This window comes from Tenrec ecaudatus, chromosome 10 (assembly GCF_050624435.1).
Source record: "Tenrec ecaudatus isolate mTenEca1 chromosome 10, mTenEca1.hap1, whole genome shotgun sequence".
NCBI classification, from domain to species: domain Eukaryota; kingdom Metazoa; phylum Chordata; class Mammalia; order Afrosoricida; family Tenrecidae; genus Tenrec; species Tenrec ecaudatus.
In genome coordinates, this window is record NC_134539.1 from 54,069,604 (window position 1) to 54,095,216 (window position 25,613).

Genomic DNA, 25,613 nt, shown 5'->3' on the forward strand with positions numbered 1-25,613 from the left:
TTACACAATGTGGGTGCATAGACACATGTCTAAAATATTTCGGTTGAAGCGTAGATTTACAATCTACGGTTCTGAGTGTGTTTGTTATAACACAATATATGTAAAATATACATGCCATCATGTGAATTTATTCTAAACATTTGATATCGTCTCCTTTTTAATAGATTGGGGTCTCTATTGGCTTCGTATGGCCATGGTTGATGGGTCCTTCCTTGGTGTTCGCACTGGTCTTGTATAATGATCTGTGTATTTGGAATGGATGGAAATAGGAAGAGAGTGAAGACAAATGATCACCTGGAGACAAAAAGGGAGAGGGAAGGGGGAAGTGGGGAATGGGCATCCGTGTGTACAAGAAGTGGGGGAAAGCTCCAAATTTGATCGTCATTGATATGAATGAACCATTGAACGGAAACAGTGAAAGCAGTGAAACCATGTGGACGCTCCCCAGGCAGTTTAAGCTTCTGGAGGATTCCCCTGACCACTGATCAAAGAAGTGCGCAGCCTCTCTATCAGACAGAGGGCATGAGAAGATGGATTAATGCAGATGTAGTTAGTTTAAAATGTAACACCTTATCGTTTGTTCTATATTTATGCCCCGGTTAAATTTGTTCTAGTTTTTATTATTTTCTGCTTTCTTTTGGATTGAGGGTTTTCTGGGGTTTATTTTGTTATTGTTGTTTTGTTGGGGTTATGGTGGGTGGAGGTTGGTGAGAAAGGGGAGCTCATAATAATGAGTGAAAGACTGAAGAAATTGTTCTAAAATTGATTGTGGTGATGATTGTACAACTCTTGAATATGTTTAAATCAGTGAATTGTATGGCATGTGAATTATATGTCAACAAAACTTTAAAAATTAGAAACAAAAACAAAAAAAGTACATGTTAAAATCTCAGTATAGTTTAGTTCCCTTTATCCATGACCTTTATTCTAAAGCTCTCCAGTATTATTCTAAACCTTGTGATCTTAGCTGTTACCTTGTTATGTCTGTGAACAAGTTATTTGGGACCTTAATTTCTATCTGTATTAAAAAAATAAGTAATTAAAACTTGAATTTATCCAAAGCAAATCACAATAGTGGTCGAGAGTTTGTTCTATTGACTTCTCCATTCTCAGGGCTCATGGCACCCATTCTCCGGTCCTCACTTTGCAGCCCTACCCTGGCTCTGGCAATTCTCCCAACCCGGTGCTCCATTAACCTACTGGTCTGCCTGTTTCTCTAAATGTTGTTCCCTCCGCCTGCTTGTCCCTATCACCTCACACTTTCACATTTTCCTGTTTTATGTGAAGTTGGACCTTGATAGGGATGAATCCAGTGTGGACTGTTGTTCAGTGCTGTGCAGTTGGTACTGACTCATAGTAACCCAATGCCCAGCACAATACAATGCTGCCTTGTCCTGAACCATGTTCACAGCCATTGCTTTGCTGGGGCCCAATGTTGCAGCTACTGTGTCAGCACATCTCATTGAACAGCCTCTTCTTGGCCATTGACCCTCTGCTGTACCAAGTATGCTGTCCTTCTCCAGGGACTGGGTGCTCTTACTAACATGCTTAGAGTACATAAGGCGAAGTCTTCTCATCTTTGGTTTTCAGTTTTATACTTAGTATAAAAAATAAAGATAAAGGAACTAAATGCATATAAAATGAGAAATAGGGAGTCTATTCTCAGTTCACAGGAAAAACCAGGAAGGGCTAGTTCAGTATAGTGAATTGGAAAGAATCACAGGATGTATGAATTGGAATTGGGTGTTTCAGAAAACAGGGGGAAAAGGTACACTTTACTCTGGCCAGCAAATTGTGCTATGTCAGAGGCACTGTCATTTAAAACCTGGAGATAAAATTGGGAGACAAGGAGATAAGGCCAAGGGGGGGGGGTACGGTTGGTGAGAGCCTTCTACAGGACTAGAATTGACTAGCCTTTGATATAGGTGGACTCCTACATAAAGATCCACGAAGCCGCACACATACATTGTGTTTCTTTATTGTATCTGTGCTAACTGCCAACACATTTTAACAACAGTGATGTCAACTGAGAACAAGGGTCTGTAGAAAAGAGGTAGGATGAAAGCCTACCCCTAAACCCCCAAACTCACTGCCATCAAGCTAAAGCCAACGTACAGTGACCTTATAGGAGAGGGTGGAATTGCCCAAGTGAGTTCCGAAACTGGAACTCTTTGCGAAAGTAGAGAGCTGAGTCTTTCTCCCGCGAGCCTGCTGGAGAATGTAAACTAGAACAGCTTTCCAAAGGGCACTTTAGCAATAGATATCAAGTACCTTAACCAGTCTCACGAATCATGCTCTGTGAATGACTACAGTGACTATAGTGTCTCATTAATTCAAATTAATTGAGTGAGGAGTCAATGACAGAATGCAAGATACTTGTAAAATACATTTACAGGGAATGAGATCTGAGTACTCTCCAGGACTGTCAGGATATTCCAACAAAGATTATATCATCACTCCTGTCATATGCTTTTAATTAGTAAATATTCTTTGGGGAAGGATACTTTGAGTTTGGAAAAATACCCATAGACTGGACAAGACCCAGTAGCTTCTCTGATCTAATCACATTTGAATTATTTGTTTATTCAACAACACTATCCTCCTCCTTAGAATAAAAGTAATCTTTTGTTCAATTCGAATAATTCAGGGCGCTACATGATAATGGCCCACTCCGAGGCAAGTTTTGATGCTCTTTTATTTCCCTGAAATAAAATTCTGAGGTTGGCCATGCACGAAGGACAAAGGACATTTGATGAGCCAGAGGAGCAAACCGCCAAGTAGGTTGGGGGCACTTGTGATGCTCAGCTCTTACCGTCTGCGATGAAGTGCTCTGGTACATGTAGAGTCACCTTCACGGTGAGTGGACAGGACATCTGGCTGCCACACACCATGGCCAGGATGCAGGAACTTACAGCAATCAGTGTCAGGGCCGTCTTGTTCACCGGGCTTTTCAGCAAACCTACCAACAGAAGCACACACAAGGACATAATTTCACGAGGCCATGTGATGGGCATGCCACAGGGAATGAGAGCCTTGTCGTTTTCCAGATGGGAAGCTGGAAAGGAGACCATGCTTTCCAACCTTTGTCACTGCATCGATGCCTACTTGTTTGGGTTTTGGCTTAACACTCAGTGTAAATTGGCTTAATTTTTCTGTCTGGTGAAGATAAAGAAACAGGTTCCCCCAATTCCCCTCACATTGGACAAATTGTTCTTGAAAATAATTAACGGGTAGTAAAATCTCCACTTGCCTTAGAAGGCAGTGAAGATACTGTGTTGTTGAATTCAGAAGGGGCAGTAGAATATACAGGGAGTCCTGGTGGTGCAGTGGTTAAGGCAACCAAAAGAAGGGTTGAATTCTTAAGTCCTTCTATAGGAGAAAGACGTGCTGGTCTGCTTCATGGCGATTACAGCCTCAGAAACCCATGGGACCGTGCTACTCTACAGTCAAACTGGGCAGCGAAGGAGCCTTGGCTTTAGTGTTCAGACAGCCTTGGGTTACCAAGGAATTAGTCTCCATTGGCTGTGTGAGCTGCCTCAGTTCTTATTCGTCTACTTTTTTCATGAAAAAACAAGTTGCTGTTGAGGCCATTCCAATGCACGGCAATCCTCTCTCCGGCTCAGTAGCAATGTACTTCAAAGGACGTGCAATGGCTGATTTTTTGTGTGAAGTATATTCCCAAGTCCCCCACACCCCTGACACACATCCCCCTTTTTGAAGAGGCGTCTCTGGATGGACTCAAACCTCCACCTTCCAGTTAGTTAGCAGTCCGGTGTCCTGTCCATGTGCACCCAGCATCTCACGGGCCTGCTGCTGTGCAGTCGCCTGACGTACCACGCCTGCCGTCCAGAAGAGAGTCATAGGAAGTTGGAGATCAGCTGGAACCAATTCCACAAGTATTTACTGATCATACAGAGTGGTTTACAGGGTTGACTAAAAGTAGTTCTTGTTCTCAAGTGCTTACAAGCTAGGAGGCAAAGGCAAGTTCCTCGAGAACTAATTAGAATCCAAGGCAAGCTTTGATAGGAGCAAGGACAGAGCAAGGGTGATGGGGAGGATTCTGTCTGGGAAAATGAAGGACAATTTCACGGATGCAGTAGAATAAGTAAATTGGATTCACATGACCAAGAGAGCATTGGGTCAGCAAAGAATTTTTATGGAATTAGTCCTGAGTCTCCCTCCTTTCTTCTTCTTTTTTTAGCTTTGCTATTCACATCTACATTGCAGGGTTTGGTTATTCATTTTTTAGGTTTCTTTTTTTTAAACACTTTATTAGGGGCTCATACAACTCTTATCATAATCCATACATATACATACATCAATTGTATAAAGCACATCTGTACATTCTCTGCCCTGATCATTTTCAAAGCATTTGCTCTCCACTTAAGCCCTTTGCATCAGGTCCTCTTTTTTTCCCCTCCCTCCCCGCTCCCCTCCCTTTTGAGCCTTTGATAATTTATAAATTATTATTTTGTCATATCTTGCCCTATCTGGCATCTCCCTTCATCCCCTTTTCTATTGACCGTCCCCCAGGGATGAGGTCACATGTAGATCCTTGTAATCAGTTCCCCCTTTTCAACCCACCCACCCTCTACTCTCCCAGCATCGCCCCTCACACCCCTGGTCCTGAAGGTATCATCCACCCTGGATTCCCTGTGCCTCCAGCTCCTAATGCCACCTCCAAATTTTTAGTATCTGCCGATGCTTCTCTTTTAAACAATAAATCAATTTATTCCTAACCTCCCTATTAACACTTTCTCCATGGATATCCACGGTGCATGCTAAATACAAGTTCAAAGCTCTAGACATTAACTTGCCCCTAAAGTCTTCATGTCTTCCTAGGCTTCATAATTTACTGGAAACACTGCCATTTACACAGGCCCGACACCTACAGATCACCTATCAATAGACTGTCTTCCTCATTTGGAGCTCCCCAAACGTCATGTAGTTTCATGCACTCTGTGTCCTTAGCACGTTCACCTCATTCCTTCCATCTCACCGGCGGTTTCCTTGTGGAATGAAGGAGGCACACGCATGTCTGTTCACTTCACTCCCCGTTGGAACCACTCCAGTCATTCAGTACCATCCGGCCACCGGATGCAATCCACGTCCTTCATTCTCTAGACTGCCATCAGAGGCTTTACCTGATGGGGTCTCATACTTTCTGTTGTCGTCGCCTACCTGGCCCAGGTGCAGGCAGTCTCCCCTCCGTCCACAGCCTCCCCCATGTTGTTAGTGTAAGTTCTGTTTCTTTGGCAAAGAACTCCACACTCATTTTCCTGTCCCCTTGTCACTCTCCCAAAGCTGCCATCAAGGTATCTTCCTCCCTTTCTGGGCAGTTTCCAAAAGTACCTTACCGAAGCACAGACGTGTTTCAATTGGCAAAGTGTTTCAGTAGCTAACTGGTAAATGTCCCGAGGATAGCCATTCGCTTTTTTTGATCGCCATTGGTTCCCCGTGTCTACTACTAGGTTTCTGGCACTGGGAACGCAGGAAGCGCATTAAGGCAGCCAGGGATGTTGTTGTTCTTGTTGTCGGGTGTTGTTGGGTGCTTTAAAGTCACTTCCCAATCATAGCAACCCTATGTCCAACAGAAGGGAACACCTCCTCTTTTCCTCTGCCCCCTGAATTTGCTAAGCCAGATATCCTTTGCCAGGGAATGGTCTCTCCTGATACCACGTCCAAAGTGTGATAGAGAAAATAATTAACAGTCAGCACCACACAAGTGCTGACCCGTCTGAAAGCGTACCAACCATAACCCATCAACAAAACCACTGGGCTGGGTCCCCTGGGAATAGAAACCACAGAACAGAATGTTTAGGGATCACTTGCATAGATGTCTGTGTTTCTTAATAGATTGCGAGCTGCTCCCGAGAAGGAATCCCTTGTCAACAGCATTGTGTCACCTGTGTCAAAATCACTGAATGATGCCCGAAGGTGTTTACTGTGAGAAGAGGGTCCTTGTCTATCATTTTCATCTTTTCTTCACAGCCTTAGGGCAATGCAGGGCTTCGGGTGGGGACTGTTTATGTCTAGGCTGTACCTATAAAAGTCATTTTGTAGTTGAATGTTTTAAATATAAGAGGAAATAAAAATTTTAAATGTTCCTGGTGCTAGAAGAAGGAAAAGCATTAAAACCTAAAATCAACACAGAAACTTTTAAAAATCCCTTTTGCAGGTGCAATACAAAGTTACTTCCAACTTTGATAATAGATGCATTTTCCTAATTAAATAGTATAAATAAATGAACACAGTGTTCTGTATTAGAGAGAAGGGACTCTGGTTTGGGACTTTACATAAAGCATGTTACTCATTCAGCTTAGATTGTTCACAATATCACCCGATAGTAGTGGGCAGCAGCACTGAGCTCACACTGGCCATTCCATAGATCCGCTCTGCAGGGAAGAATTTGTGAGGGTGAGCCCAGCATGAAGCATCGATGGAGAGAACAGGGCTCAGAGGGGGAGATGTGAAAGGTAGTTAGGGACTCTTGGGGGTTAGAGAAGAGAATACGCTGAGTGATGAGTCATGGACAAGAGTGTCCTATCCTCGAGGACAGAAGCTCTCAGAGGCCATCTCTCACACTAGCCCCAGACAACAGCAGAAATGGGTGTGACCAAACCATCCCTTTCACTAATCAGTTGACTACTAGAAATACTATAAGGACTCTAAAAAACTGATTATTTTCTCTTGTTCGGGGAGAAGGGAGAAGAGGGTTGAGAGCAAGGAGTGGGAGGGTGTGGGGTGCTCTTGCTATCCTTTTGGGGCCATACTGAGTTCATTGTATCCCCTTGAGTCAGTTAAGCTTCACATAAATCTAGGGTTCTTAAGAGTCATTGGGGAGGCGATGTCAGTTGAGCTCATGGCCTTATTTTCTCATCATGAAAAGAGTGGATTTAAAATGTTTCATTCTTTAAGAATGCTGTAGCACCTGAATGCGGTAGCAGATGTTAAATACGTAGGCCAGCCTGACAAATCATAGGCCCTTGGTGAATTGCTCAATTGCCAAGAGAAAGGATGGAAACTTGAACCCATCCAGATGCTCAATGGGAGAAAGACATGGCAAATGGCTTTTATAAAGATAACAGTGAAGAACACATTGTGGGATCAGTTCTACATGGTCACTTGGGGTTGCTATAACTTGAAATTGACTTGACAGAATCAAATGGCACCAACAACAACAATAGCAGCAGCAACAGCATCAGGTTCTTGGTAAAAAGATAATTTCTAAATCAAATACAAGTATCTGTCTCCCACGCTCTGCGAAGGATGATGACAGATACCAGGACTCATGTACCTCTTCGTTCCACACATCTGCAGAATATACTAGGATTGGAATTATTCTTTTCAGGGACAGAGGCTGGAGTGAAGGGAGGAACTTAAGGCGAGGGAGTGAGTGGACGAGAGAGTGTGACTAAGCAGTGTCCTGGGTAGCCATTTACTCAGAGAGTACCTGGATCTCCATGATTGCCTCTGAAGTCCAGGAAGAAGAAAGCACACAGGTCAAATCTGCGTGGAGGCCAGATGCCCATAGAGCAGGCACTGGGGTTTAGGGAGTAGCCATAGCAACTGGACCTGGTACAGCAGCATCTCGGGCCTGAGACACAGGTGACTTCTTAAGCATTCCTGCTCCACAGCATGGAACATGAGCATGCCACTTAGTTCTAAGTCTCAATAGTGCCAAGAGAGGTACCATCCATCCCATAAAGCCCACCATCTTCCCAGCCAGGCTCCGAACACTATCGGAGAGAAAAGAGATGGAAAGGGAATCTTCATCGCTGAGTGCTTACAATGACTCAGGCATTGTGTCTAGCACCTACGTCCACCCATTCAGTCAGCCAATTATCGACCCAACCAATGTTTGTGTGGCAACAACTTCTTCTAGGTTCTGTTACAGGCGTGGTGGATAGGACAGTGAACTGCCAATGGGTTTGCTAAAGAATTCTCACTTTAGGCTGGGAGAACCACCCCGTGCTGTCTTCAGAGCAAATGTTGGTCATCGTCAATGACTGACTGGTGGACAAGGCACAGGGAGGTTAAATGATTGGTCTGAGGACATCCAACTGGTGTGTGGCAGACTAGAAGCAGTTCACTTCATCTTTCCCCAGACATCACACTTTCTCTTACTTCATCAGGGAAGAAGGGTCCCGGTACCGAGGCACGGAGCTGCAGAAAGCACCTGGCCTTTTGAAGAAGTGGGTTTACATCCAAATCCTGGCTTACCCGCACAATCTCTCGGACAACACAATCAAGTTGATTTACTCTTCATAAAAAGAAAATGTCTGAAAGAAACAGGAGCGTGGTCTCCTTTGAGAGACAACATGAAGACAAAATAAGATCATGTCTTTAAATTGCAAAAAAAATCAAGGCCTGTTATATGAGTGTTCCACAGAAGCCCACCAGCATTCTCCCGCCACAAAGGCCGGGGTTCTCTGGGTCTCATCTGAGTTTAGTTCCCTCCCCATCACTTGCTGTAAAATGAATTGTCCTGTATGAATAGAATTCCACCCGGGCATATTGATTGCTGGGAATGGAGACAGTTAATAATCTAATTTCCCTTTCATTTCCTCTCCCTCTTCCCCCTCAACTCCTCTCGTGGCAGTCAAGAGAGGCACAAAATGCATTGCTTGAGAAATTCAACCGGAAATAACTCAGCATTGTTGATCCGCACGCTGCTTATAATTTGAGGTTTGATTGATTCTCAGTTTGGAAATGCCAGGTTGAGGGAAGAAAATCAAATTTAAGCTAAATTTGGAATTGAATCAATCATACTTTACAATGAAGAAAATAGATGTAACCCCGTCAGATGGTTGTGCATGGAAAACGTAAAACTGCTAAATTCCCATTGATTCCTTCCTCCTTCCACCCCCGAGAGAAGAGAGCTGAACTGGGAAGGTATTTCTTTGCGGCGAAGGAGAAGGTTCTAGAATCCCCGGAGAGCTCAGGAAGGGGACAGGCCATTGAGGGTAGGTGCAGAGGCCAGGTGAGGTCTTCAGGCGTGAAGGTCTACATCCACGCTCTTCATTCCATCGCTAATTTTTTAAGCCAGGTACTTACAAGCTCAGAGTCTCAGTTTTCTAATCTGGACAATGGTGGTGATCGCTACCCAGCACAGCATTAAATGGGGGTGCTGCTGTCAAAAGTGAACCACTAAGCACAGTTCCCAACACATCGCTAAGGTGCAGTAAGTTTCACAACTCTTCCCTTTAGCCTCCCTTTCTCAAAACTCCTCTGTCTAGTACATGGTGTCTGCACAGCCATGAACAGAATATGTGATGTTTTCCTCTATGCCAGGATTCCGCCTTGCACGCTTAAGCTTCTGGCTATTACTTAACAAGTTATCTGCTACATGTGAGCCCTTTCTGGATATTAGTTAATTCAAGAAGCACATCTAAATGATCTCTCACGAGTCAAGCCTTGCATTTTGTGGTTTCTGATATTCCTAGTGCCTCTAGGCAAGCCTGAGCAGAATAGATGCTTAATAAACATCTGCTGAATGAAGGAATGTCAAATGCCATTCCCATTCCTACCAAGAGGTGTCAGTATTAGAATATGGCTATTAGTTCTTTTCGCCTCAGAGGCATTCACTCCCCATCACTGGTTTACGTTTTAGTCCCTACCCTGATAGAAATCACAAAAAAGTTGTGGCCTCCCATCTGCCTGCCCACGAGGGCGATCACTTCGGAATGCCGGCGTGCCTCATTAACCTCCCCGACTGCCACCTGGGAGTCCTGCCGTACCTGAGCTCTAGTACCTCTGTGCTTCTCCGTTGTATTTCTGGAAACCAAAATTGGGACACGTTGTCTGACAAGCACACATGTCACACTGGAGGCAGGAGAAAAGAATATGGGAAAAGAAGGCTTTTTCCTCTGAAACCTTAGGTTTGTGTCCTACATCTTCAGCCTTCCTCCTAGACCTGGATCCTTCACTCACTATTTCAAGGCAGCGTCTCCATCAGGGACGTCCTCCCTGCTTCTATCAATTGAGTCCATGCCTCTCACCATGCCCTCTCTCTGTCTTTGCCACGTTCTCTAATTTGGGCGCTTCAAAGTCCATCCTTAAATAACATGTAGTTTTCCAAATCTCCCATCTTCTGTAAGCTTTTCTTTGATAAGACCTGTGTCAAGTGTGGTCAGCCCTTATTTGTATATGTCTAGAGACAGCCAACTCAACCTCTACCATGTAGCAATTCCCTTCTGACAGTTCAATCTGCTAAACAATCCCAGAACTGCACTCTCCAAGTCAATAACAGCGCAATGCTGACCAAGGCACACTGGCCACCTCTAATACACCCTCCCTGGGGCATCTATTCTGTTCAAGGTGTCAATTATACGGCTTGAGTTTTCTTTCTCCCAAACTAAATAGCACAAATTTCCATTTATTTCTCTAAAGTCGTATTTTGAGTCTCTTTATTATAATTCCTAAAAATGAAAAAAAAAATAAAAAACAACTCCTTTCCATGAAGTCACTACTGACTCATAGCGACCCTCCGGTGGGTTTCTGAGAGTGTACCTGTTGACAGGAGTGGAAAAGCCAGTCGTTGTCCCTCAGAGCTGCTGGTGGTTTTGAACTGCTGACCAAGTGGATTGTGACCCCACTCATCACCACTACCCCACCAGAGATTCATCATTTGCTTAATATGGCTTTCCTCATCAAGTATGGCATCACCACTAACACTGATCACGTTGTGTGTGCCACACAATGAAACTTACTATCTCATTTAGTCCCCCTACTCGGACAACGAGCTGGTTCCGATTGCACACACGAAGCCCGAGGCTACCGCTTGTCAATGCGCATGCAGTTCAAAACAAATTGGGCTGAAATGGAAAACGGTCTGTCTAGAGACTCCAGAGTCCAAGTTTTAACCTGTGACCTTCTACCAGCGCTCAGTCTCTGTGACAGATGTGGTCCCAGCCGCCTAGAGCCAATCTTCCGTGCCCAGCTGTTTACAGACCACAGCCTGCCCTGACCTGTGGAAGCTCACGGCTGCATCACAGTTCTACTGTTGACCTCATGTCTTCAGAGACCCTCTCCCTCTTGTCAGACAGAACCAAAGGAGAGACGGACAGACGAGTTCAAAGACGGCATGTGCCCATCTCTGAGTTCCAGGTCCTTGACAATTCTGCAAAAAGAAAAAAATCTATGTGGTCTCAAGCAGCTCACGGTGCCACCTCGGGTCAACTAAAGTTCTGTGAGGCTAACGTGGGGACACTTTAACTTGGGGAAAGAGTGGAGACTGAGCAGGTGGTGCTTGTTCCAAGTGAAGCCACTGGGTAAGGCCAATGAAGGGGGCCATTGACAGTTATGAGTGACAATCAGATTGATGTCGGGAAGGTGGAATCTCCCTGTGGCAGTGATGGGAAACAGCACTGAAAGTGCACAGGTGAAATGGAGATGTCGATAATAACAGTGGTATTGAAGACGGTACAGAGCTATTTTTATTTATTTACAAATTATTCTCAGATATCTCATTCATGCTTCGGGCATTGCTGTTAGCCACTTTGGACCCAAAGCAAAACAGAGGCGTCATCTTCAAGTGGATTCTGCCTCATGGCAAACCTCACAGGTCGGAGTAGAACTGTGCTCCGCTCGGGTTTCCATGGCTGTGATATTTCTAATGCAATTGCTGGCTCTTTCTCTTGAGGGCCCCCGGGATGGACCAGAACCACCAACTTTTTGGTAGGTAGCCAAGTGCTTCCTCATTTGCACTCATTACCTGCAGTATGCAAATGATGAATCACACGGTGAAAGCTTTACTCCTGTTCATACAGAATAAGAATAAGTAGGCCAACAAGCTATGTGCCCTGACTCTAAGCCAGATGTTCTCCTGTGACCTGGGAGTGTCCATCTCCATCTCACTGGCTGGAATGTGGAGGGAAGGTTAGAATCCGTGCCTCCTGCCTCCTGGCCCATCGCGCAAATGAGCGCATCCAAATGCCCTAAAGGGCCAGTGCGGCCTTTCCCTCAAAACAAGACAAACCTTAAAAGAAACATTTCCATGTTCAAAACATTCTGGGACATGGTACATTCTGTATTCCTCTATTATAGTGCCAGAGTGTGTGTTTGGTTCTAAAATCCCCGAAAAACTTCCATAAAATTCTGTTTAGTGGAATTTAACCTGATGTTTCCCAAAGGTATTGGCGCATTGCAGGGCCATTCTTTTATGGAACAAACTAGAGTAAACGATGAGCTAGTAGGGCAACGAATGTACAGATGTGCTTTACACAACTGATGGATGAGTGGAGTGTGATAAGAGTTGTATGAGCCCCTAATAAAATGTTTTAAAAAAACAATGAGCTAGTTTCATGGCTTATGAAAAGGTTGTCATTGGTAATGATAGCAGTTCTCTACAATTCATGGCTGCCTCTATGCCACATTTTTATATGCACGATTCTATTTCACCTTGTCAGTAATGATTTAAAACAGGGGTCCTCAAACTATGGCCTGCGGGCCACATACGGCCCACCAAGGACATTTATCTGGTCCACTGGGGGTTTTTGCTCCCTTTTGTTTTTTAACTTCAAAATAAGATATGTGCAGTGTGCATGGGAATTTGTTTATAGTTGTTTTGTTTTTTTATAAACTATAGTCAGCCTTGAACTGGCCCCCTGTTTAAAAAGTTTGAGGACCCCCGATTTAAAACATGGAAAACCAACACCTTGCTATTGGAAAATGACAAGGAAAAAAAGATGAGATGGCAAGAGGGTTGTCTGTTACTCTAATATCAGTGCCCTTTTGCTGCTCGCGCACTAGAAAATGGAGTTCCAGGCACACCCGGATCTGTGCAAAGAACGAAATGAGGCGGATGAGAGAGGCCAGTGCCGCAGGTCAAAGACCATGTGGGGCTCGTCTTTAGCAGGCGGATGGACTGCATTAGGAGATCGAACACAAAGGCTGTCTCCAATAGAAGAGCTCGCGGTGCACAGACAGAAAGAGTGGGAACGCTGAGTCCAGGAGCTCTGGGAAGACCAGGAATAAGGACGACAGCAAAGGTGAGCACTGGCTGTTCCTGTTTTGCAAAACCTTCTACCTGAGGACACCAGTGGCAGCGGAGCCCTCCATCAGCCCCCTGGGGTTGTTTAGAAAGGTTGCCAACCACATCGGGTCCACGCTGATGTTAAGGAGAGCTAGGGGCCAAGAGAGGGACAGAGCAGAAGCATACTCTTCACCGGGACTATGGCCCTTACTCACCCTTCCAGCCACCTCTGCAGCTCAACTTGGGGTCAGAAAATAGACCTATCAGTGCGCGATACCTCCACCCTCAGCAGATCAATGAGGCAGCGTGTGCCTGAGCTAAAGCTCAGGAAGAAGAAGTCAGTAGGAAAGAAGAGGGGAAACGGCACACCCAGCGGGGCAGGGGAGGGATTGCTGGGAGCGCAGCCAATGAGCAAACCAAATGGGTAGCAAAGGCTGGATGGAAATCCAGTTTTTGAAACCCAAGCTTTGCAAACTTTTACCAAAATCACACATAGAAAGAGAGAAAGAACAGACCGGACTGGATATCAGATGGGGTGGGGGGAGGGGGAATGTTTCCTAGGTTTCCATAGCTACCAACGAGAATAAAGGTGAACCACTGCCTATGTCTGAGAAAGACACTGCTGCCTCGTTTATTCCCAGAGCTTGCCTCCAAAGTCATTGTCTGTTCTCTGCAAAGTTGCTGCTGGGTCTGGGAAAGCTTGTGGAAGCCAATGATGATTGTTGTGCATAGATTACACGCGAGGCCTCCTGCGATGCCCTTTAGCTACATAATCACTTTTATGCCATATGCCAACCGTAACTAACAGGCCATGCTGCCATTCCTTACCATCCGAAGAGAGTGAAGCTTGGAGGATTCCATCTACACGCTCACACCTCAGAATTAGTCAAGGGGCAGAGAGGGAATTGTAACTGAGAACCCAGTGGCCTCCAAAGCTAGGGCTAATCCTGGGACTTAAAAAAACAAATGTTCCTCTCTTCTTTTAGGGTTTGCCTCTGAAAGAAGAGTTTGCCTCCTACCTTCAAGCCTTACTCATGCACAGTCAAGGTCTCGGGCAGCTCCAAGAGTCTACCGAGAACTTCAGCCTGAAGAAACAGGCCTCAAGGCCCTTCTTTGCTCATTGTCTAAACCTCCGCTCTGGGAGGGAAGGCTCCATTGCCCTGGGGTGGTCAAGGATGCTGCCCCTTCTCCGGTGGAGGGTTTGTCTCCAGGGCACCTAGAAACTGCACTAGAATAAACATGTCTTTCTCCAGCTCTTTAAATAGCTGGGCATTTTCTTCTGGCTTTCCAATTCATCGCCTCCTCTTCAGCATTTTCAGCAAAAGCACGTTTGCATTGTATTTAAACAGCCATCTGGAGATAAACAGCTTTGCCTTTAGACCTTTGAGGAGGGAATATAAAAGAGGATAAAAGAGGAAAAAGAACAAAAAATAATAACAGCAGCGGAAAAATGTTCTGTGAACTATTTCTGTCAAAACACATTTCCACTTGAGGCCTCAATCCATTCCACACTGACATTCTGGGCCTAAACCTTTCCAGAGGCCTGCTGCTTAAACAGGCCACCTCTAAAAGAACCATAGCGGTCTTAGCCCACGGGCACTCCAGACCACCTTTCTGTCTAGTTCATTAGCAGCGAGGAAATGCTAGGGGCTGTGTAGAGCGCTCAGTTCTGGGAGTCTGACGCTCATATTTGAATACCGCCCGTGCCAGTACTCCCTGTGCAACCTCGAGCAAAGCCCTTCCTCTCTCTGGACTTGTGTCTCCGGGCCTCCAACAGCAAAAAAAAAAAAAAAATCAATTTATTCCATCAACAAATATCCAGAGCCCCCTTTCGCTGAGCAGTGTGCTAGAAGCCAAAGTTACAATGATCAGAGATGTTCAGGGTCTCAACACCCAGTGGAGTAACAGGTTCATGAACAGAGGATTACAATGTAGGGAGATCACCCTGCTGACAGAGGTGGACACAGAGAAGGGAACCAGCAACCCAGACAAGGGTGTCCAGAGAAAGCTACCTCAGGCGAATGACACTTCACTGGACAGAGACGCACGGGCCATGTGTCTAGAGGAACAAAGCAGCCCAAGGTGTTTGGGACACATAGAATCTCTTTATTGCCAGATGTTCACCATGGCCGACAGGCTGTGCCAACATTAGTGACCATTCAAAGACATTGAAACACATTCTGGAGCGCAAAGGGCATTGTGTTCACATAGCCCGGTGTAGACAGCAGCCAGAGGGGTAGGCAGGGTGCTAACCCTCCAAAAAAGCCACGCCCATTACAAGGAAAGTGGGTTTTATCATAAATGATGTCTCTAGTCTTTGGGGGCCAGTCTTCTCCTGCCGCATGTAAACCTGAAACACATCTTCACGCATTCGCTGCGTTTCCAAACTGTGCCAAGTACAAACTACATGTCAAGCAGTGCTGTAGGGGCTGGGGATAGAACAGAATACACTTGACCCAAAGGGGTGAGCTATCAGACAGAGCAGGCGCTGACAATCTTGCTACAATGGATGGGACCTGTCACAACTCCACCTAGAGGGGAGGGGAAGGGAAGGAGGGCCACATGGACTGGAGGCAGAACTCTGTGTTTTGCTCAGGCACTGCAAAAGAGCAGAGGCCGTTTGCACCAGAGAAGGCTGAGGACCATCATCCGAGGCAGACTTAGAGATCAGGGCAGCTGGAAATGAGCTGTTCTTCGAGTCGATGAACCTGAACAAGCTTGTTTCATCTGCAATGAGAGAGAGAGCTTTGGTTTTGAGGAAAGGAAAGGTGGCAGGGGACCATGGTATGCAGCTTCTAAAATGACTCCTAGAAGTTACTTCCACAATCAGATGACAGAGCACCATGGTTTCCATTGCGCTCACCCTCTCACAGGCGCTTCCTGATTCTCACTCCGTGAAACCAGCTGCCCTCTAGAGAAGCTCATGTCAAAGATCTGAAGGCCAACAGCCAGGGAGGCACCAAGGGCTTCAGTCTAATAATCCTCAGGGGACTAGATCCTGTCAATGCCCACTTTGCTGACCTGGGAAGCTAGGATTGTCCATTTGAGTTTTGAGATGGCTGCAGCCCCTGTTGATATTTTCATGGCAGCCTTGGGAGAACCCAGCCATGGGATCCCTAGATTCTTGACCCCTGACACTGTGAGATAATAAAGGGTTGTTTTAAGCTGCTACTTTGGGGGGGGGGTTGTTACAGAGCAATTATAACGGATACAGGGAGCTACCTACCAGCATAGCTGATAAGTCTCTGTCTGTCTCCATGGGGAAACTCACAGCCCTTCCAGCTTGGAGAACACCCTGGGTTTTGAAACATTCAAATAATCCTCGAGTACTTGCTCTGGCTCTGACCCTGGGCAAGACACACGACTCCCAAAGGAGCCAGGCACAGGCCCTACTCTTCAGGGGCAGGCAGGAGGGATGGGGCGAGATCAGAAGCAGGTATAATTGCATAGAAGCAATTGTTGGCAGATGCCTTCAAGTCAATTTTTGAATCATACCAACTCCATGTGACATAATTGTGCGGCCCCAGAGAATTTCCTGGGCTGTAATTGTTAGAGAGGCAGCACACCAGGGCTTTCTCCACAGAGTCACCGGATGGGCTCGAACCGCCCACCTTTCTGTTACCAGCCAAGGGCTGTGGTTGCACCACTGCGGTAGGCTGTTTCCCAAATGTTCCACCGTCTAGTAAGAGCTGAAGAGAAGCTCAATGAAGAGGACCTGGTAAAGTCTGAGCTGTCTTCCCAAAGGAGTGCATGCACAGGCCGCTCTCTTTAATCTATCCCAAGGCACGTCTGTTTATGGAAGACCCTAGGCTGACATGTCAATCCTGGAAGCGATGCCGGTAAAGTGAAAGGCCGTGAGCTCCGCCATCAGACAGATGACATGTGAAACTCCGCTCAATCGTTTGTGAACACTGAGAATTTAGGAAGTGAACATGACAAGAGAGCTAAAAATATGGTCATTGGAGTCCCGCAGAGTGGTGGTCCAGCACCAGCCCTGTCTGTCCATTACTAGTGGATGATACAAGGATGGGTTTTGACCTTTTTGAAGCCTTGGTATCTCCAAAACTTTAAAATGTCTACTTTCCAAGATGACTTGAGCTCAAGCAAGACTTTTAAAGCAAAATATCTGACAGGAAGAAAGGCTCCGTCACTGTTGACTACTTCTGCTGGAAAAGTTACTCAATTTCTTCATGACTCTTTATGCACATAAATCCCTGAACACATCGCTCAGTATACGCTGAGCACTTTTCTGATGATCTTAGTAGTATCACCAACAGAGGCCCCAAGCCCAGCGGATTCTCACAGCAGCCCCGGGACTAAGGGTTGACCAGCACTGATGCTGGCCAAGTCAATCCAAGTCACACAGCTTCATTTATAAACTCCCCATCTCTATCGCTGGGGCACTCAGGCTCCATGTGCAGGATTGGAGGACAGCAGTTTATTTCTGCAATTGTAGCTGTGCTGCGGCATCTTTAAGGTAGGGATGGCAAGGATAAATTAACGGTGGGTTCCCTAAGTAACCGTAACTCCATTGCTATATACCCCTGGAGCTGCCTGTGTCGCTGTTAAATTTAAGGGGCGACAATAGTAGTAACAGCATCAGCACATATTTATTTATAACATGCCCACACCTGAACAGTCTGAAGAAGTCAATAGAAACACTACTAAATTTTATAGAACCTCATACATATATGTGTAAGTGTATAAGAACTGAGATCAAGAAATGGGTTTGCATAGATGAGAAGTAAGAGCAGTCCGGGGAATCATGACTATGAATTTCTTCTTCGGTTCCAATCGTCAAGCAAGACCAGCCTCGATATCAACAATGCTACTTCTTTCTCTGTTTTCCACCATCAGCAATTCGGAGGATACAACCATGTCATAGCTGCAGTCAGCAGGGTTTTTATTCTCAGATTCGCCGATCTCCCAGGTGGTGTGACCTTGGATTGGTCACTTCTGATTTGTTGGATCAGGTGTCTCATACCATGGAATGGGCAGGAATAACACCTTGGTCCTACTGAGAACCTAGGGTAGGAGTTAAGACCCTCTTGTTTTTCTCCCTCCCATCGTACTTCAAAGTACAAAGTGCGAGTGTATGAACATTGCTCTCACAGACTAATCTGCCGATTAAGGAGTCCTGGCGACACAAAGGTTACATGGCAGACTATGAAGCGGAAGGTTAGCGTTCAGAACTCACACAGTGGCTGCATGGGAGACAGACTTCCTGACTGCTCCTGTAGATTTACAGCCTAAGGGCCCCTGGGAAGAGTTCCATTCTGTCACATAGGGTTGCCATGCATTAAAAGATCAACTCCATACCACGTAACAGCAACGACGACAACTATCCCCCAGTTGTCCATTCGCAAAGGAGGTTGATCACTGGTAGAGAAGAAAGTAGAAACTTAGTCCTTCATGTGCTTCTCTGTTCTTCAGGGAGATGAGCCCCATCTCCATTTCCTATCACTCCGAGTAACAAATTCAGTAATATATAGTTATTGAATACTTAAACGAATGACCGAATACCGCAGAGTTTCCTATCAATCACTTATTTCAGAGATATGGGAAAGACTTCATAAGATCTTTCTGGGAAGAAGAAATTAATTCCTATCATCACGTCCTTGGTACCCGGGATAAAGTCAGCATAGGTTTGGGCTGAGTATCACTTAACTTCACAATAAAAATATCTCTCATTGTCATCAAGTCAATTGTGACTTAGCTTCACAAAACAGAAAGCTTTACCTTTATACTGCTGAGTGGACTACTGAGTGGATTTGAACTGCTGGCCTCGTCGTGGGCAGTCCAACATGTAACCTACTACACCAGTAGGGCTCCTATAAAAATACCTGGAGCTGCCATAACTGTCACAACTCAGTGCTTGTCCTGTTTCACACAGAGCTAACTGACTTTAGACCCCAGGCTTGTAGGAACAGGTGACACAAACCATGGAGTGGGGTGGGAGCTAAGGCATCCTCTTGTTTTTCTCTTTCCTCTCCTACTTCAGACTACAAAAGGAAAGTGTATAAAAATTCCTTTTATAGACTGATGTCCTGAGTACAAAGGCTACGCTCTTGACCGCTAACTTGACTTTGGTGTGCACCTTCTGAAACTCTATCACACCGTCTTCCAGGATGCTGTCTGGGAGACTGCATCCAGACACAGCTAACTCTCCAAATGGACACTGAGCCAGACACCGCTAGGTAGAGGGCGCTAGAGCATAACCCTCAGAAAATGTCCAGCCTAGAGTGGTTTAGGGGGGGAGGGGTCCTCACAGACATGAATATACTGTCATGCACTCTGATTCATGTCCAGCATGAAGAGTTAGAGGTGGTGACGGATGAGAACCCTCCTTCAGGATGAGCATTTAAACCTACCACTGAGGGATGACGAGGAATGCCAGGAAACGTGGGCAGCCTATCAGGCAGCAGGGATGCAATGCACAAAGGCCCAAGGGAGACACACACCTGGAGAACTTCAAGAATGCCAGAAAGGATGGACCGCAGACGCGAAGCTGATGTGTGACATGTCGAGGAGGCTGGAGTGGCGGCAGGGTCATTCAAGGCCTTGAAGGCCCAGGGAAGGGCTTGGGTCTTTATTGTAAGACCCAAGAGGAGCCATGGAAGACACTGAGAAAGGAAGAGACACACGAGGACTGTTATGAAGCTCACACTGGCTGCTGGGGGAGAACGGTGTCACTATTACCAAAGGGCCCATGAAGAACAAGACTGACGGGACTTGATCATGATGGTGATGGTCGAGATGAAAACGAATCATTGAACACAAGGTACACTGAGAAGCACAGTCCAGGGCCACATCTGGATTGGGTTATCTAGGAAGTGGAATGGGTAAGGAAGGAATGAGCAGAATGTTGACATCTGCATCCAAACTTTACTTCCAGGCAGATGTTCCTTCAACAGGACATTCCGTGAGCTTCAGACTAAGTATATAGATACTACTGGTAAGAGGATTTTATGTCCTAAATCCAGAGCTGGAAGCATAATTTCCCTTTGTGTTAGTCCGGGTGGACTAGAGAAACAAATCTAGGGAGACTCAAATGTGTAAGCGGGAGAACTTTCTATCAAAGAGTAATTGTAGATTGAGTAAACATCCCAGCCCAGTCCACAACAAGTCCATATGTCGGATATTACCCCATACGTCAAAATCAGTCCCAAAATTTCTCTTTAGACTCACACAGTCACGCAATGATGCTGAATACAGGAAGATCACAGGCTAGTATGTGGAAAGTCCTGTGGATCCAGTGGTGGTGGGAGCTCCTCAGTGCTGGTGTGGGGCTCCATGTGCTTGCTCCAGTTCCAGAGATCTGGCTGCCTCAGCAGAGCTGTTAGGCTGGTCATCAGTAATGTCTTGCAAGAAGTGAAAACATCTGGCTTCTAGTGAGCTATTTATCTCTGTGGTGCCTCCAAGTGAGGTCCTCAGGCTGAGACCTGATTGACAGGCTAAACTACACTCTTAATAGTCTCAATTGACAACAGATTATGTAACTACCACACCATCTGAGTGGTTCTCACACTTCCTGATGCTGCGACCCTTTAATACAGTTCCTCATGTGGTGGTGACCCCCAACCATAACATTATTTTCATTGCTACTTCATAACTGTAATTTTGCTACTATTATGAATTGTCATGTAAATATCTGATATGCCGAATGTATTTTCATTGTTACAAATTGAACATCATTAAAACATAGTGATTCATCACAAAAACAATATGTAATTATATATTGTGAAATATTTATTTCTAATGACAAATAAATGAAATTTTGTCTTGAAGCATGGTGTAGCATGGGAACAGTCTTCATGCAGGGTACTTACATGTGGGCATATCTGCATATGGGTGGACCCTCCTGGAGACAGATAGAGATATTTTCCAATGGTCTTAGGCAACCCCTGTGAAAGGGGTGTTCGACCCCCAAAGGGGTCGCAACCCACAGGTTGAGAATCACTGCTGTACATGGCTTTGCTGATTCCTTTATCATGTATTTGCTTATTATTTAATGGACAAGCTGAGTCCACAGGCCCACACAAGCCAATAGTTTGATATATAAGGATATTGTACGGTAGGAAACGTGATAGCTTGAAAAACGTCACATTAGGAGAATTTACATCATGGAAATTGGCAAATGCCACAGATCAGCATCCCTTACCATTCGCCTCTGAGAGAGCTGGTTTTCTAGTCTACCACTAGGTTGGGTCATGTTGCCTCCATGGGTTGTCAGCTTCATGGCTCGCTTCTGAGGTTAGAGAGGCAGACATTTGCATAGAACGCTGGCCACAGTTACAAACTATAGAGCAATTCTCTCTTTAAGAACCTCAAGAATTTCTGGGCCGGTCACATGCTGTCAAACATACCTGGGTTTGTATCCTACTATCTGTATTTACTAATGCCCGGAATTAGTTAACTCACTTTACTTCTCTGATAAAGAGCCTTACATCTAAACTGGCATGCACGTACACTCTGCTTGTAGGTGCTTTGTACAGATCATGGCACTTAGTAAGCACTCAATCAGTAATGCAGATTGTACTGTTAGGCTTCTTTTCCCAAAGCTATCTTCTCATCCCATTTCATGCTTGAATATCTCTCCTGGCATCCAGCCTTCACTCCACACTTCCTGAACGGGTACCACACCCCACTTGCTGCAATCCATTCTACCTTAAGCCAGTTCTGGCTATAAGAAAATGTCTTTCCAACTTTCCTAGGAAACTATAATAATTTTCAAAAATAGTCTTAGCTTCTTTAAGAATGTCCAATGTAAATACCTCCACATATAAATATATATTAAGCTATTCACATTGTTCATGGTAACAAATCAGAACATTTAATGATGGGCTGATGTAAGCTTGTCTACTCAACTGGAAGACCTGGACTTGAATCTCAGTGTGATGCTTATTGTGGTTGTGTGACTACAAGCAACTTCTGTAACTCGCTTTGCATGGGTGCCTTCATTGGTATATTTGTCCTCCATTGATTTCTGCTTAAACGGAATTAACATGCTGCAACTTAAAATCGTACCAACATACAGACACTTTATCGAATAAAGGATCCCTGGTGGCGCTGCAGGGTAAGCGCCGGATTGCTAATCACACGCCCGGAGGTCCAAACCCACCAGCCACGTTGCAAGTCTCGGGTCTCTGTAAAGCAGGATCAACTCCATGGCATTGTGCTTGGGGATTTCAAATACAAACTACACATGCTTCATGAAATAGAGGAGATAATGTTGCTTCGGAGTCTCCTGTCGACATGAAAATAAACAGGTAACTGGACAGTCTGCATCAGTGCAACGGCGACGGACTCCATTTTGCAGGGGAGGAAGCTGAGGTTCAGGATGCCTAGCCACATGCATAGAAGCAGTGCGGGTGGTGTGTACAGATCAGAATCATCATCTGAGGTGCAGAACTCAGAGCCATTGCAGCGCCCCGTTCCAGCACACTGTCCCCTATCCCTGCCTCTAACGCGAGGACTGATGGCCATGCCTACCTCTTTGGTTGTTGGAATTATATAAACCAGTATGTCATCTGCTTTTTGTTGCTATCTTTGGAGGTGGTGATAATGCAAAACTTTCACTAGTATTCATTGACAATGGCAGGACCATGCCTACCAGATTAATACCTAATAAAGCAAGGGGGCTTTAATATAGTAACTATATGGTAGTCGCAACCCATCATTTATTGGCACCCTTAGGTGAGAGAATAAAATTTCACTCAATAATTGCCAATTCTATACTCTTGGGATAGCAGTCATCATCTGCTTCTTTTCACACCCTTATCCAAGGGCTACAGGCAGGTGAGTTTGAGGTACACTCCGTTCACTTAGTGGGATTTCCACACTGAGTCCTTGGGATGTGGCTGCTTAAGGAGGTCGTACACTTTAAAAGAGCAGAGTTTAAGTCCCATATAGCACAGAAACTGGGTTACCAAGGGCTGGATAGAAACAAAGTTGAAGTGTCTAAATAGAAACATAGTACCAGACATATTCTCCTCTTCAGTTCTAAATCAGTCATGTTAATGGTTGTGTTTTTTCCCCCTCCCAAATGGGCATTGCTCCTTCCTGGTTTCCTACCAACAGAAATGTGCTAACCTTCTTTGAGACATGCATGCTTTCTTCCCTCAGCTTGACTTTAATTTCCAGTAAAGTTTGCTTATAGTTCTGGGAATATCAGTTCTTTTGGAGAGGACCTTAGCACAATTGTGTATGGCAGCAGCTGAATGGTCATCTCCCTCGACTAAGAAGTCATTGGTGGGTCTCGAGTAAAATTCTCACCTTTTATGCAAAGAGTTCTGTGGTGCTGTTCAGTAAACACTAGGTTGCTAATCTCAAGTTTGATTGTTCAAAACCACCAGCTACTCAGTAGGCAATACATGAGGCTATCTGCATCCCAAAAGATGTACAGACTCCCAAACCCTAGGTTGGGTTGCTATGAGTTAGAATCCGTTCAGTGGCAGTGGCTTAGCTTGGTTTATGCCGCAAATGAGTTTAATTCCTGACCCATGCCCTTCAGGCTCAATGTTCAGCTCTCGTTGCTCTGATGTTGAACAGGTTTCAGTAGAACTTCCGGAATCATTCAGAGTGAGAAGAGAAGGGCCTGCTTCTCTACCGCTGACCATCTTCCAGGGAAAATGCTATGGAGCAGCAGTGCAGTCTGCAGCTTCTAAAGGGATGAAGGCAGACTAGGTGGGGTTTCATGGTTGTCCATGGGGTCCACTTGTTGCTAACAACAACAATGCAGTTAGTACAGCTTCTGGAACATGGCGAGTGATCTACAAGCTACTAGCTTGAGAATGAAGCACGGTGACTTCTTTATGTCCCCGAGGAGAGAACCTGGCTGTGTGGGGGTGTGGTTTTGGAACAGAGTCTTTTTCTCTGCATCATCCCTTCCCCAAACCCCAGTTTTACAGACAAAGAAGGCTTCCTGACTCATAATCAGTCATTTGCCAATTCAATTGATTCTTTCTTTCTTTCTTTCTTTCATTTTGGAAATAGAGTCTCCACACTCACCACCCCTACCCCCACCTCCCACCCCCCCCAAAAGAAACCTGCCTTGCTGATTTGTATCTGTTTCTAGGTGCTATCTTTGCACACAGACAACTTGGATAACATCTCAAGTGTCTGGCTTGAGCCCTTGACATGTAGGAAGGAGTCAATATGGAAATGCTGAAATAAGAGAGAGGCTGTAAACTGTATATTACAAATGCACATTATGGGATTTGTTGTATAAATTATTAAGGCTGGTTCAGGCTATGGCATGTTTACATTCTCTGAACAGGGCAATAAACACTGTCGTCCTTGGACTTTCAGTGGGAGCGTGAAGACAGAGAAAAAGCCCCAACATACAGTCCTCGGGAGACTGCCTTGTTTTTGTTTTGTGACAGACGAGGAGGAGAAGGCACACCGCAAGAATGGGAGAAAAGGGGAGAGGAGGGAAGAAAAAATGTGGAACCCATGATTGTCTCTTTCCTCACCTTCTATTGTCTGTCCTTGAATTCAGCATTGCCGGCACCTTGGCTCTATATCAAGAGAAGGTGCTTAGGGAGCAGTGTTGCTCTCCCAAAGGTGTCTATCTAACTGTTAAATGTTGGTACCAGCATGCGAAGGCAGGTTTAAATCCAAAGGAAGAATCGTTGCCTTTGCAGCACATTGAACTCTGCCCCTCAAGGAAACTGACCCCCGATCAAGCAAGGCTGCCCTAAATCAAGGCTACTGCCTCCAGTCACACATCCCTGGGTTTACTCAGGTGTCAACCTGCCCTGGGCACCTGCATAATCCACCACCAATTAGAGCATCCTCTCACCTGACACACGCATAGACCTGCTGTTGTTGCAGCTAGACAAGCGCTCCTAAACCACTGGTCATAATTAAGACCTACAAGGGAGCTGCCTTCAGCACACCCGACCCTGGTAAAGCATAGAGAGTGGTGCCTCCGGGCCCAAGACGTTCATGTGAACTTGTCCACTGCAGATTAATGGGCGAGCACAGGCACCCCACACTGACACCCGCATCCTGAGGACTCTGCTCCTGTTAGAGAGTGTCAGTTTGCAAACGGGGTTTGATTCCGTAGGACGGTGGCGTGGTGATGGAAGAGAGACAGACGCCAGCCACACCTAGAAGTTCCCTTCAGATTAGTATGTAAGCACATGTAAGTTCATGCTTATCATGTCATTTGACACCCACTGAATCAGAATTTTTAGGGTGTGTGGTAGTTACATAATATCATGTCAACTTGAAAGTATATAGAAGTGTGTGGGATGGTATTCAACTTGCTAATGATGGTACTTCCTTGTGGGCATGACCTTCTCAGAATGGCATTCCTGAGAACCTCTCCCCCACGCTCTTTGCCTTCACCTTCCTGCTCGCTGACCCTGATTGCTGCCAGAGCCCCCCAATGCTACCACTGCCAATGGAGCCACATGATTTCACACCCACCAACCCGTGCCATTTCTGCATTCTGCATCATTGCTTATGACTGCGTGAGCCTAAACTTAAGGACTAATATAAGATGTAAGATTTGAGTTGGACTGGGCTGAGATGTTTTCTTGATATATAATTATTTCTTGATATAAAGCTCATTTCTCAAGTCAACCTGGCCTAGAGAGAAGCTACTCATCCAATGAAATCTACATCTGCG

The 25,613-nt window shown here is 45.4% G+C and overlaps 1 protein-coding gene across 8 annotated transcripts in view; it reads right to left on the reverse strand.

Annotated features, from left to right (window-relative positions):
- ASTN2 (astrotactin 2) overlaps nt 1–25,613 on the reverse strand; it is a 1,111,474-nt gene that overhangs the window by 685,167 nt on the left and 400,694 nt on the right. For all 8 annotated transcript variants that reach the window (XM_075560396.1, XM_075560395.1, XM_075560402.1 and 5 more), the window contains one exon: nt 2,813–2,959. In XM_075560396.1, coding sequence (XP_075416511.1) covers nt 2,813–2,959 — 147 coding nt within the window. The remainder of the gene's footprint in view (nt 1–2,812; nt 2,960–25,613) is intronic.